The 14595-nt window shown below is 38.2% G+C and overlaps 1 protein-coding gene across 1 annotated transcript in view; it reads right to left on the reverse strand.

Moving 5' to 3' along the window:
* Positions 1 to 14595, reverse strand: part of LOC122265515 (uncharacterized) — a 192947-nt gene that overhangs the window by 142120 nt on the left and 36232 nt on the right. The window contains 5 exon segments of the mRNA XM_086552031.1: positions 1484 to 1633; positions 2257 to 2315; positions 2470 to 2575; positions 5883 to 5966; positions 10126 to 10341. Of these exon segments, the coding sequence (XP_086408157.1) occupies positions 1484 to 1633; positions 2257 to 2315; positions 2470 to 2575; positions 5883 to 5966; positions 10126 to 10341 (615 nt within the window).

Below are 14595 nucleotides of genomic sequence, written 5' to 3' on the forward strand. Positions count from 1 at the left end.
TATAAATTTTATATATATAATATTAATTTATAAATCTATAATATTATATATATATATATACTACTATTATAGTATAATATAATATAATATATAAATATATAAATATATATTAATATATATTATAAAATTCTATAAATTCTATAAATATTCTATTTATAATAACTATTTATATTATAATATATATATAATAAATCAAAACTATAAAATTTTTTATATATTATATATAATATATAAATGTTAATAATCACGAATCTCTCTCTCATCTACTCTCTACTTTCTCTTTTCTTCTCTATCTCTTCACACTCTACTCTCTCTCTCTCACTCTTCCTAATATAAATATATATAATTTATATAATGTAATAGTATCTGTCTCTCTCTCTCATTCTCTCTACTCTTCTCTCTCTCTTGTCTCTTTCTCTCTTCTCTCTCTCTTTCATTATATATAATATATCTATAAAATCAATATAATATATATTATATATAAATATATATTGTTGATAAATAATACTTTTGTACCACCCTGACTGATGACTCGAACGTGTGTGAGTCTGATTCGACTCAAACCCGGACATTACTAACCCAATAGACCCGTGACCCACAAAACTAATTGTTGGTTTATGTTTGAGATGTCACACTTCCTCTTCTATGCCTCTACCGACATCCATCAAAACGAGTCTTTATATGCCTCTTATGATCGTAACTTTGCTGTGTTTCATCACCTCTTGTAAGAAAGACACTTGACTAAGAGACTGGATGGAGTCCATCAAGGCTCTGTTCTCAATGCTTCAACTATTGAGAAATGTGTATGATGCCATTCAATGATTAGGAATTATATTTAAACAAAATAAACTTTGCATTTATATTTACATTTGCCAATTATATTATTTATTGCTGCAAATATTATAATTATTTACTCAACTTAATACGCATAAGCACATTATAGAAACTACACTCAGTGAGATACCAAATCCCCACAAATAGTCAAGTTTAATAATGACGACACTGTAAAAGCAGGCCAAGCTCTGCGTCATGTATTGTCATCGACAACCGTCTACAAATGGTAATTGCTATTATTACTGTTATTAAATAGAAAAAATTTTTACTTATGCCATTTCTAGTAGGCACAGGGAAGAACTGCTTCTCATTTTTTATATGGTGAGTTATGAAATACCCCACCCACTCTATCCTACGCTCTCACTTTCACTCACTGTTTTTCAGGCAGGTATGGTTATAATTGTTAATTCAACTGAAATGGTACAATAAACCTTTACTTCTGATATGTACACAACTCATAATCAATTTCTAAAATGCATCCATATATTTTTTGCTAAACTGCCATACTAGTCAAATAATCAGTAGCATGGAGAAGTATTCATGCTTGAAATGAAGTCCTTTCCTATTACAGTAACATATTAATCAAAGCTTAAAGGCCTGAATAAGTAAAATGGATAAAATAAAAATATTAAAGACAAATAAAACTTACATATGGTGGTGGATAATTCTGGTGAGGTGGAGCTCCCATTGGTGGTGGTGGTACCATTTCCATGGGGGGTGATGGCATTACTGGGACTGGGTATGCCCATGGATTATAAGAGTAATCATACCCTCCAAACATTACTGGCATGTGATACACCTTTAGGAGACAAATAGAAGAAAAAAATAATTTATATTTAAAAAAAAAAGAGGTAATGAATATGACCTTTTCTGTCTAATAGGGTGTGTATAAATTGCTGTAGTGGCCAAACTATCAGTTGATCTGGATCTATCATACTGAAATGAGCATGATGACCATGAGCCAAAAAAAGATACATATATAATACTCAGCCTAATGATAACATTGTTCCAGTCCATCTGTAGGTCCATTTAATAAATGGCATATTCCTCCATATTGTGTACTGCTAAATGGTGTATACATTGATATTGTGGCTAATGAATAGTCGTGTGAATAGTTTGGGGTGAATGAAGATAGACTTATCTCAGACCCATTACTACAAAGGGTTTATTCTCATAAAAACTTTGGAGAAAACATGAAGTTGAAGACAAGAATGCATATCCTGGTAGGATTAGATACCATCTGAAGTCAAATGGTTAAAGAACACATTTTCAAAAGTGGCAGGATCTTGCATGATCATCTTAAATAAACTTACTTGTAAATAAGTACTTCCTGGCTTTTTTTCATCAAGTTTATATCTACCTTATCAGTGAAATATAATTTATAATTCTGATGAAAGGGCAACAAATGGAATAGATATTTACCATGACTGGTGCTCAATCCCTTGCGTTTACTTTTCTAATGCTCTCTGGCTATCTCGCCACTTAGAAAAATATATCGATTATTTTAAAAATATTTTAAATTAGACAAGACACTCTTTAACTCAAGCCAAGGAATATAATAGTATTCTCAAGAAATTACTGTATAATGGTTACTCCCTTTCATAGAAGCAAACAACACAACATTAATCGTCTTACCCTGTCCCTGTCCATCCCATGTATCTGGTCTGCTGGGCATGGATGTAACAGGTGGTGGTGGTGTAAATTCTGGAGTACCACTACTATCTGGCACTGGGGTGTAGACCTGATTCAACAAAGCCAAAAATAATTAATCAAATACATAATATTACAAGTTCACTTTATAGAGCATAAGAAGGAAAGGCTCTTACTTCAAACAGAATCTATACAAATATGAAGTGTGTATCTCACTTTCAACAACTGAGGACGTCGTAATACTGCGTCTCGCAGTGTAAACCATGAGGACGCGTCATACTGCGTTCACGGACCTGAAGGTTCTGGTGGAAATTTGATGTTTTCTTTCAATCCTGGTAATACTTGCGTTGATCTTTCAAGATAATAGAGTGTCAGATATGATTACGATGTTATTTACTGTGACTTTCTCATTGTATTATTACATATTGAGTGGGATTTCGCCTTATACCAGGTTGGTTAAGGCATTGATTGGTCCCTTGTTCTAAGCTAGAAATCAATGTTATTATTTCATTTATGGGAACAAGTTATGTAAAAATATAAACAACTTATTGATGATTAGTTATACCATACTACATCCAACCGTATATTCTTTTGTCTTCAATGAGTGAGGCCTGTAAATATTCTCACTCCAACGGATCAATTCTTTCCCAAATCTTCTTCCTAACCCATGTAATTAACTTGTCACATGCATATGGGGGAAGAGGTTAAGAGTGTTAACTATGGCTGCATATTTTTGATTATTATAAAACAAATGATGAATTATTGTTGATTGGTTTTGGCGTTTTAAAACTTGTAGTAGGTTTTGACCTTATAACTTGTACATAAATATAAGTAGTTGACATTTTAAAATTTGGCGTGCGCCGGCAGTCTTCGAGATACTGGCACGGTTGAGGGGAATGCGGTTTTCTTACTGTCCATTAGTTTGAAGGGGTTAAAGCAAATAAATTGTACAAAAAATAAAAAAAAGTGTAGTTAGCAACTTTGTTTGATCGCCATCTCCCCCTGAAAGATAAAAAAAATGACCAGGTTTTCCCTTCTACTGATGCCAGGACATGCACTGTCCACTATGATTTTGTTTTGTTTTATTTATTCATTTTTCCTAGATTGCTCCATAAGTACTTAGTTACCAGAGTCAATAAGTAGGCCTATCTTACCTTTAAACTCACCAAGTCCAAGGAATGCTCGAAAAAGCTCAAGTTCCAAAAGCCTGAACATTGTGCTATGGACATTTTTTGCTGGGTTGGATTACTTTTACACATTTTTTTTTGCTCATAATACAAGTTATTTCTTCAGTTGTAACTAACACGATACCAAATGCCACTTAACCCTATCCCGACGGGCCCTGCGATAAGTGGAAACCCCCTACGCCTGGCCTATGCAATATTGCATCGGGAACATCACACTGGTGCGTTGCCCTGTCATCGAGCATTTAGTTGTGTCACATGGGTGTGACGCACCGTCATCAAAGGGTTAATATCACTTTGCTAATATATCATACAATAAGTCTAGAAAATAACAAAAAACACATTTTAGGATGCCCAGTACAGGCTAAACAGCTTAAGATGTGGCCAGTCTCGGAAGAATTAAGCCTGAGTTCCACTACAAAGACTCAAGCCATGGTTCCAGAGCCTCTCCTGACACTTAGCCTCATGTTAGTTACATTGAAATTACACTCCCCTGGGCTTGGAGCATTTAGACTGACTTCAAAAGTGTTTTTATTATGCCATAACTGCCTAATAATGTATAACAAATTCCTAAGACAATCATAGACTAAAGAGCCTAATTGGCTGTGAAGAAAGTTATCAGGACTTTGGGTTCCACTAACTTTATCAAACTCTGAATCAGACTCAAGTCACGGATTATTAACATTTTTTGGTTAGGGCTAGGTGAATTATCTGGGGAATGGAGGTACCTGACCTAAAAGGTTCTTTTCCCAGATCCTGCAATTTTTTGTAGATAATTAGGATCTTTAGTCTGTAATCAAATGAAGGCAACCGAGATGTGCTTGCCACAAGAAGTGTAATCTTAATATTGGTTTTGAAGATCAAGTTGACAATTAGTCTGTGTTTCCTTAATCTTTTAATGTTGGGAGGGCATGTAAACATACACTGGTCACTATGGTTGCTTATTCATTTACTTATTTATTTATTTATTTATATTTTACAAGTAGATGGCATGACAAGATCAGATGGAAGGACTGTGTGAAGGAGGATCTGAATGCACAGGAGTTGAAGGAGGTAGATGCAAGAAACAGAGCACTATGGGGGAGGAAAATCTGCACTGGCAACCCCAACTGAGTGGGATTAAAGCCAGAAGAAGAAAAGATGAAGATGGCATAACAAGTGCTTACTCAACAAAGAGTCCTACTAGGCTTATCTAGTTTTTATTTTTATTACTGATATTTTTGTAAACATTATAATAATAGTAATAGTAACAATGACAATGAAAATGGTACTGCTACTACTACTACTATTACTGTTTACTCATTTGTACCTGGTGGCTTCCTACCATGTCATGGTAATATTTTCTTCCTGCTGGGTGATGTCCTATAACATGATCTCCTTGAAAATAATGTAAACAAACCCCAAAAAAACTCTGATTATGTTAAAGTGGTTGGGTGAAAAGCAATCAAAGAGCCACAGTGCAGTATCGAGCCAGCAGAGATTTCACACTTAGTCACTTTGTGCACTTGTTATTGAGCCGGCATTATGCAAATATAAGCCCCAGTGTGAATGGGTTAATAACAATAACATAAGTAACAGTAGAAATGAATAAGAAAAAGAAAGTATGCTTAGTAATTGACCCTTTAGAGACAAAGCACTTATTGAATTGTCTGTGTAGAATATAAATATAAAGCCATAGTGGACAATGCCTGTTCCCAGTGTTGGTGAGTTCATAAGGACTCTCATAGTTTGACTTCATTCTTTAGTTTCCAATATTGGTCCCCTTGTTTGTATGATCCAACCACTTCTGTTTTGTTTTTGTTTTATACCAATCATTTTTTACTTTTTTATGAGAAACTATCTATATCTTCTACAGATTGATGGCAACTACATACACTCTCAGGCTGTCAGAATACTGCTTATGAGAATGAAAGAGAAAGAGAGTAGAGACAGTTACTCAATAGCTATCTAGGTACCTTCGCATAATATATAAAAATTATTTTGTTACTACATAATATTTTGTTTATAACTGTAATATGAAAAATTATCCACATCTTGGATGTGGTGATAAAATATATTACCCTTCACATCACTGGAGGATTAGCAATAAAGCTGTTATGGTGAGAGGACATTTTTTCCCATTTTGTAGGAAGGAAAGGTAAAAAAAGGATTAATACTAATAATAGGCTAATGTGTATGAATCATCATTAAAAAAATGTATGCATGCATACTCACCTGGAAAAGACCTGGACTGGGGTAAGGTGGTGGATAGCTGACCGTATACATGGCACCGTTGTGTGGTGAGGGTGAGCCAGCCAGCTGATAATATAGTGGACCAGCCAGGGAGTGATAGATGGGTGGTGAAAGCTCATGACTAAATGAATCAATCTAATAACTGCATTCCACATGCTTATGCAAAGTGTGTTGAGTTTTTTGAATAGAATTATGCATGTGTGTGTGTGTGTGTGTGTGTGTGTGTGTGTGTGCGTGTGTGGGGGTGTCATGCCTCATTATAACATACATCTACTTCATACTACCAGCACCCCTAGTACTTTTGTATAAACTTAACCTAAAAAATTGAACATACAATAGGAATTCACCTGCTTAATTGAATGCTAAAATATGAGCCGAGTTTTGTACACAGAAATCTTATTTTGCCTATCAATGTACAACAAAATATCTCCAACAAAGACAGACAGATCCTGAAAGCTTGTCTGACCTCTTTGTCTAGGCCTAATGCCACAGGCTATTCACCCGCTGAAGCCGCTGCCACCTGCTATATGCACGATCACAGAGGGTGCTGGCCATATAAAAAGTTATGATGTGATATCAAATCCCTGGCAGCAAGTGCTGCACCCACGTGAGGTGATATAAAGTCATCCATTGTTGACGTGTTAAGCTCTCACAAATGAACTGACTGAATTATCAATGATTTTTTTTTCCTTGTTATTACCTTAACCCGTTAACGATGGGTGACTAGATATCACGTCTAGTGGTTTTTGGGCCACACGCCGGGGACGCGTTATTTTGTCCAGCCCGGCGTGTGGGAGGAGCCAGCGCAGCCGAGAATCCCGACGCATTAGGCTTATGCGTTCAAGAGTCCCGGAATTTTGGTCTTTTTAAGCTGGATTGATCCTGTCGGGAAAGGGTTAAAGAATACACACAGATAATATGAAATAACTGATGTGTTTTAAACAGTAAATTCATCATCATACTCATTGAAGACACAAATAGTACGATCTTCAAAAAAGGAAAGTCCAAACAATTTAGCAATTTTTCCCTAGGCATAATCATAATTCACTGACTGGAAGGGGGAAGTGGCTTAATTCTTTTAGTCATTATCCTAATCCCATTTTTCTGGTTATTCTTGATCCTTTAACCCATTCACGCCAGGGCCGTTCCGGCTTTGCACGGTAGCAATACAGGGGTTTTAGAACGCATAAGCTCAACGCCTCGAGATTCTTGGACGCACAAGCCGTGAGCCTGGGTTGCCCGCTTGCTCTACCCGAGTGCGTGGCTTCCCCTCATAGCTCGTCCCGGGCGTCTGACGCAAAAACCACAAAACGTGTCAGCACATCAACCAGTGCGAATGGGTTAAGACCAATGACATCTTCATATATATTACTTAAAAATGTCTAGCAAGTGCAGTTAATTTGATTGATGTAATCAATTCTAGATCAAATTTTCTTCATATTTCCTTGAGCTTCAATTATTATTATTGTTGTTACAATTAAATAATAATTCTGTAAAACATAAATATATGAATGACAAATATGTGAAAAAAGGAAAGACAAAAGGGGAGTATATATGTTTGTTTCCTTCAAGAGATAACTAAACAAAAACAAAAAAACATAAAGAGGCATTAATCAATGCAATATCAACATACAAATATAACTATTCCAGGCCTCAATGGATATAGCAAAGACTGTCTGACAGGCCTCTATAGGGGGTTCGGGGGGGAGAGACAAGCAAGGAATTTTGTAGTCTACTAACCCGTTCCCGATGGGGCTATTTTGGCTTTAAATGGTCGAAATGGCAGAATATTCAAACGTATAAGCCTAATGCACTGGCATTCTCGGCCGCACTAGCTGTGAGCGAGTGCTGTACGCCCGCTCACCTGTCGCTCTGGCCTTGACAAAATAACTCGTCCTTGGCATCTGACCCAAAAACCTCTAGACCTGATATCTTGTCACCTGTCCTTAACAGGTTAAGGGTTGACTGCAATAAACTAATCCTTATGTTTTGACAAATTAAGCTATTTCACACTTTGTAATAATGTTGGCAATACTGTTGAGAACACTGAAACAATTGTCCATATTTAACTGAGTTTTCATTTATGCACAAGTGCATGCCTACAACATATATACACATAAACACACACACACACACACACAAGTATTATTTATAATTATACTTCTCTCTCTCTTTCTCTCCTTCCATTCCTCTTTTACTCTCTCTCCTAGATCCTCAACCTCTCGTTTCCTGTATTTCAATTTGTATTTTAAATATCATTTAAAGCATTGTGTATGGATAATAAAAAAAAATAAGGGTGCAACTAACATTTCGCACATAAGCATGAGTCAAACATCACATCAACACAATATGTATTTCTAAATTTAGGTAATATACCAAAAGAAATAGAGGAAAGATAGATAGAAAAAAAGAAAAGGAGCAACCTTCACTTGCATATTTAGGATCTATAGATAATTCTCTATAATACAAGCTGGTTGTAAAGTCCAAATCTCCTCACCAATATTGTGGTGGAATCAAAATTACTCTTACAAATATTATACACATAGATACTTGGTATATAAGAATCATAAGGTAGTCTAACATTGAAGCCATTTTCAGATTTTTAAAATTCAATTTAGTTTTTGTTTAAAGCTACTGAATTTTCAGCTGACAAAAACAAACAAACAAACATTTACTTCCACTCATTTTGCTGATTAATTTCTGGTATCAAAATTAGTAATCTCAACTGTAAGCTTTGAAAATCAAAATAAAAATTTTACCATGACTTTCATTATGCACCTCAGGAAAAACCCTGACTCGGGGTCCTTAACCCCTTCAACACGAGGACGCGTATACTGCGTCCTCGCAGCGCTCGCGTCAAATCCGAGGATGCCCATACTGCGTCATGGCTGAGTTCTGGTGGAATTGAGCTTTCTTTCTTCCGGATACTGTACGAGATCTTTCAGAATAGAGGTCGGATATGATACGATATATTACTTGACTTTCATTATTAATAATTTATTACATAAGAGTGGGATTCGCTTATACCAGGGGAGGCATTGATGGGCCCTACTAGCAATCATTTTATTATTTATTTATGGAACATTATGTAAAAATATAAAACTTATTATGATTAGTTTACCATACTATTTCAATCGTTTTCTTTGGTCATCCGAGTGAGGCCTCCCACCAAGGTCACTCTTTCCATCTTCCTCCCAACCCATGTAAATAACTTGTCACATGCACATGGGGGAAGAGGTTAACTATGCATATTTTGATATATAATACATGATGATTATGTTGAGGTTTTGGCTATAAACTTATAGAGCTTTTGGCTTAAAACTTGTCATAGTCAGTAGCGACGTTTAAAATTTGGCGTGCGCCGGCAGCTCGGATACGGAGCGAGGAGCGTTTTCTACTGCCCGTAGTGAAGGGGTTAACCCATTCCCCCGGCGCTGTTTTGTCTTCACATGGCTGCAGTGCCAGGGCTCTCAAACGCATAGGCCTAAATCAATTATGCGATTGACGCCGCATGCCGGCACCCGGCGCTATGCACTTTACCAATCGCCACCTGTGGCCGGCGGCTGGCGGTAACGGGTTAAAGTTGTACATACATCAGGGCTCAGTCAACTGCCTGGTTAATCTCTGTATGACAAACTAAATTAGGATATGAATCTCTTGAAATATCTCTTTATTATAATTGAACCGGTAGGAAGTAGTGTTGTGCTATATGAACTGGAGTATGGCACTTTTTTTTTTTTTTTGTGTGTGTGTGTGTGTGTGTGTGTGTGTGTGTGTGTGTGTGTGTGTGTGTGTGTGTGTAAAGAAGTGACCAAATAGACTAAAATCAATTACAGATTAGCACTTGCAAGGCCAGAACTTTGATGTGGCTGTCATCCATGCACATTCAAAGATTACTCCTTTGCTAAAGGCTTACATCTCAGCCATTCGGACAGTAACAATTACAACTCAAAAGTAGGAAGATCTTTCAAAGACATGAGCATTAGGATATTTGAACTTTTTTTTCTTTTCTTTTTTTGCTTAAAATTTATTAAAAATCAGGCACATATAATGAATAAAACTTCAGCAAAAAGAAAAAAAGGAAACAGGAAATATGTAAAATATAAATACAGTATCTAATCTCTGTCTCAAAACAAACTATACTCATACACAGAAAAAAAGGAAAAATAGAAAATGAAAGTATATAAAGCACATTCTTTTTTGTATACAAGCTATAAATACTCACCTGTGTATACATTGCAGGCTGCATTTCTCCATTGGCGGGATGCATATACTGGGTTTGATTAATGGCTTCCATCTGAAGATTAGGTTCTTCCATAGCCGGTGAGGCATGTGCACTGGCACCCTGGACAGGTGGACCCGCATTTCCAATATCTCTGTTGACAGTTCCTGCTTCATTTCCCTTCTGGTCTGACAGTGGCTCTGGGATGTTCTGTTCAACCTTGAAATGAAGTGAGATACTTCATATTAACCCATTGGTCGCGGATGGCATGATATGATGTCAAGGCTAGCATCGGTGTAAACGCGGATGGCATGATATCAGAACAAGATGTGCGCTGGCCCCAGCGCGGATGGCACGATATACTGCGGTGGTTAGGGATAACGAGGGGACGCCCTCCTATCACATATTTTTTCAGGACGCGTCATTTACTACTTCGTTTCCGGTTTACCTTACGCGACCTTCCGATTGTCCCCGCAAGTACGAAGTGACATAGGACCTTATTGCTCTTTTTTTTATATATATATGAGTTTTAGTGTATACGTGTGTGTATGTGAGTGTGTGTGTGTGTGTGTGACTGCGTGCATGCGTGTGTGCGCACATCCTCTTTTTCTCTCTCTCTCTCTCTCTCTCTCTCTCTCTCTCTCTCTCTCTCTCTTTCCGTGTATGTATGTAGGGGTGTGTGTGTGTGTGTGTGTGTGTGTGTGTGTGTGTGTGTGTGTGTGTGTGTGTGTGTGTGTGTGTGTGTGTGTGTGTGACTGCGTGCGTGCGTGAGTGCGCACATCCTCTCTCTCTCTCTCTCTCTCTCTCTCTCTCTCTCTCTCTCTCTCTCTCTTCGTGTATGTATGTAGGTGTGTGTGTCTGTATGTGTTTCTGTGAGTACATCCTGTGTGTGTGTGTGTGTGTGTGTGTGTGTGTGTGTGTGTGTGTGTGTGTGTGTGTGTGTGTGTGTTCATGTATGCAGATATGTGAGTGTGTGTCCATTTTCTCTTTTTTTCCCTTTCTCCCACCCTCTCCCCTCCCTCTCTCTTGTCCTTTCCCCTCCCACCCTCCCCCCTCCCTCTTTCCCACCCTCTCCCCTCCCTCTCTCTTGTCCTCTCCCCTTCCACCCTCCCCCCTCCCTCTCTTCCACCTTCTCCCCTCCCTCTTTCTTCAAATTCGCCGCGCTGTTTTGACGTCATATCCATTTACCCCATTCCCTGTTTCAAAGTCACCCCCATATTACCTGATTGGTTGGAATGTCATGCCACATATTGTACTGAGTGCTCATTGGCTAGAATTATGAATGAAAACCCCAGTCTGAATTTGGTAGGCCACACAACAAACATGGAACCCACTCCAGGTAGGTCAAGGCAATCTTTCTTTGTCACGCCATATATCGTACTGAGTTCTCATTGACAAGAATTCTGAAAACAAATCCCAGATCTCGACTCCATTCCAGGTACTTCTACATACTCATTTTTTTATTTCTCCGATGAGGAGGATGAGGACTGAATGAAAACTATGTCCCTCTCTCACGGCAAGCGCAAATGGAGGACCTTGAGACTGACTCCAATTCGTCCGATGACGAAATTGATTATGTTCAAATTCACAACAGCAGTATAGACTCGGATGAGCCATTATCCGAGTATGCTGCCCGCGTTCATGAACGTAATTCGCCAGGTACGTGTAGCTGCACAGTCGTGACATTGTGTCCAATGAGCCATTATCGGGCTATACTAACTGCATTCTTTCTTGAAAATCACCAGGCAGTAAAGGGTTCCGTTGGTGAAAGAAAATGTGCCCAGGAAGTTTGGCTTCACGGCGACACCCGCCTTGAGGGTAAACCTCGATGCCTCTACGTCACCACATGAGTTCTTGAAGGTTTTTTTCACAGACGAGATCCTCAACATCATCGTGGAAGAAACGAATAAGTAAGTTCCCATCCCCTTCATTTCGAAAAAAAAAAAGATGCAAATAATCATGCTATAACTCCATTGAATGTTTTATCGTCCATTACAGCTACGCCGAGTCACATCCAGGCTTAGTGAAGGGACATGAGCGAAAATTGATGCCCCTGAGTGTTATAGAATTCCAAGTCTGGATTGCTCTAAAGATCAAGATGGGCATATCACAGAAGCCGCACCAGGCGCAATATTGGTCTAAAGACGACCTTCACGAGGCACCCTTTTTTCCCAAACATATGCCTCGTGATAGATTTGACCATATATCCAGTGCCCTTCACTTCTCTTCCAATGATTTTCAAGATGGAAGCAACAGGTTGTGGAAACTTGGCCCCATTATACAACTTCTACAGAAAAACTGCCAGTCAGTATATACCCCACCGCAGTGGATAACTGTAGATGAAAGTCTGTGGAAGTTCAGGGGCCATCTCAAATTTGTTACCTACAATCCAACTAAAAGGGCTAGATTTGGTCTAAAGATCTATAAGTTATGTGTGTCCTCAGGCCCAACATGTGGATACACATGTTCCTTCAAATTCTACACGGGACAGGACAGAGGGGAATTGCCGGCTTCTCACAAGGCTGTCGCCGACGTACTAAATAAAGGCTATACGCTTTTTGTTGACAATTGGTATACGTCGCCTACGCTCTTCCATTGGCTCCAGGGTAGGAAGAGCAATGCCTGTGGGACAGTGCGGGCAAATAGAAAATGGATCCCTAAGGACTTCCCCAAACTAAAGCTAAATGAAGTTGATGTACGCAGTACACCGACAGGCATGATGTGCCTGAAATGGGTAGATAAGAAACCCCTACACGTGCTGTCATCGATGCACACTTCGGAAATGGTGGAGACTGAGAGGCTCAACCGGCACGGAAATAAAGTGGTGAAACCAAAGGCCATCATTGACTATAATGAGGGCATGAAGGGGGTGGATGTAGGAGACCAACTTGCTGCTTCCTATCCAGCAGCAGCAAGGAGTCTGAAATGGTATAAAAAGGTTTTCATGTACCTATTTGATTTAGCCATGATCAATGCTTTTGCCTTGTACAGAGAAGTAGGTGGCGAAGCGTTACACCAGCTGTCGTTCCGAGAGGAAGTAGTAAGAGGCCTGCTTCGGGAATACCTGCCCAACGCACCGAAGTACAGTGGCAGAGGAAGACCGGCAGTGACTAATTCAACCCTCAGATTACAAGGCAAAAACCCTCATGTAATCAGGGAAATTGAGGGTAAAGAGTATAAAAGGTGCCACGTGTATTACACACATGGAATAAGAAAGATGACAAAGGCCGAGTGCTTTGTTTGTAAAGTTCCTCTTTGTGTTTTCAATTACTTTGAAAATTATCACAACAAGGCAAACTACTAACTTGTTGAATGTACATATGTAAATAGTTGTTTTTTTACATGCAATTACATGTATATGATTTACTCCCTTTTTTTATTCCCCACATGTAATTCCAAGAAAAATAAACTTGCAAAAGCATGCTATGACATTGGTAAAATGAAACAATTACCGATTGTCCAGCCATTTTTATCGTTTCTGAAAAAAAAAAAGAAAAAAGATCCAAATCCAGCATTCATTTGCTATCGAACAATGTTACGTAGATTCAAAGGAAAAAGAATACCAAAAGAATAAAAAAAGTTATTTTCAAGCCTCTCCAGTTTTCCAACAAAACGGGAAACCAATGTCAAACTGCCTCGAGCGCAGCCACACACACCGCCCGAGCGTTTTCGATTACATTATCAAACTGCTTACGTCTTCTAAAGACTTCGTATACAAGTCTATGATATTGGAAAATATAGTTATTTTCAAGCTTCTCCAGTTTTCCAACGAAAGGGAAAACCGATGTCAAGCTGCCTCGAGCGCGGTCTCCCACACCGCCTGAGCGTAATGTAAATACTGTGCGGACATCCGGGCCATATATGGTAATACCGCAATAAGCCTTATTACACTAACTTCGAAACTGCGACCAATGGGTTAAGTAAGTTCAAAGGAATTACTAAATTAGATCTTAACTGCTTAAATCATAATAAACTATGTTCATGAAGAAAATCACATTGAAAATAATTTTGGTAAAGAAAACGGTAGTGAAAATGTAAAAAAAAGGTAATTGTATGAAAAATGTAGTGAAACATGGGAGTAGATGCAGATAAACAGAAATTTAAAAATGAAAAGTGAAGATGGGGCACATGGCATTAAGGTGTTGACAGATAAAGAGACAATGATTGTGAGAGAGAGGAAATGGGAGGTGGTAGAAAAAAATTGGTGGGGAAAAGAGGAAGGGAGGAGGGGAGGAAGGGCAGAAGAGGGAAAAGAGGTAAAAGAGGGAAAAGAGGGAAAAGAGGGAAAAGAGGGAAAAGAGGGAGAGAGAGAGAGAGAGAGAACAAATAATAAGAAAATGGAAAGGTGGAAAAAAATAAATAGATCTCAAAAAGGAGAATACTAATAAAAATAATATAAAAAAAACATGAAATCAGCTAGAAAATTGAAAGATAGTACTAAATAAACAAGATAAAAGTTAAGATAAAATCAGT

The sequence above is a fragment of the Penaeus japonicus genome, unplaced genomic scaffold (genome assembly GCF_977035675.1).
Source record: "Penaeus japonicus unplaced genomic scaffold, GWHDUDI00000001_assembly GWHDUDI00000026, whole genome shotgun sequence".
In the NCBI taxonomy this organism is placed as follows: domain Eukaryota; kingdom Metazoa; phylum Arthropoda; class Malacostraca; order Decapoda; family Penaeidae; genus Penaeus; species Penaeus japonicus.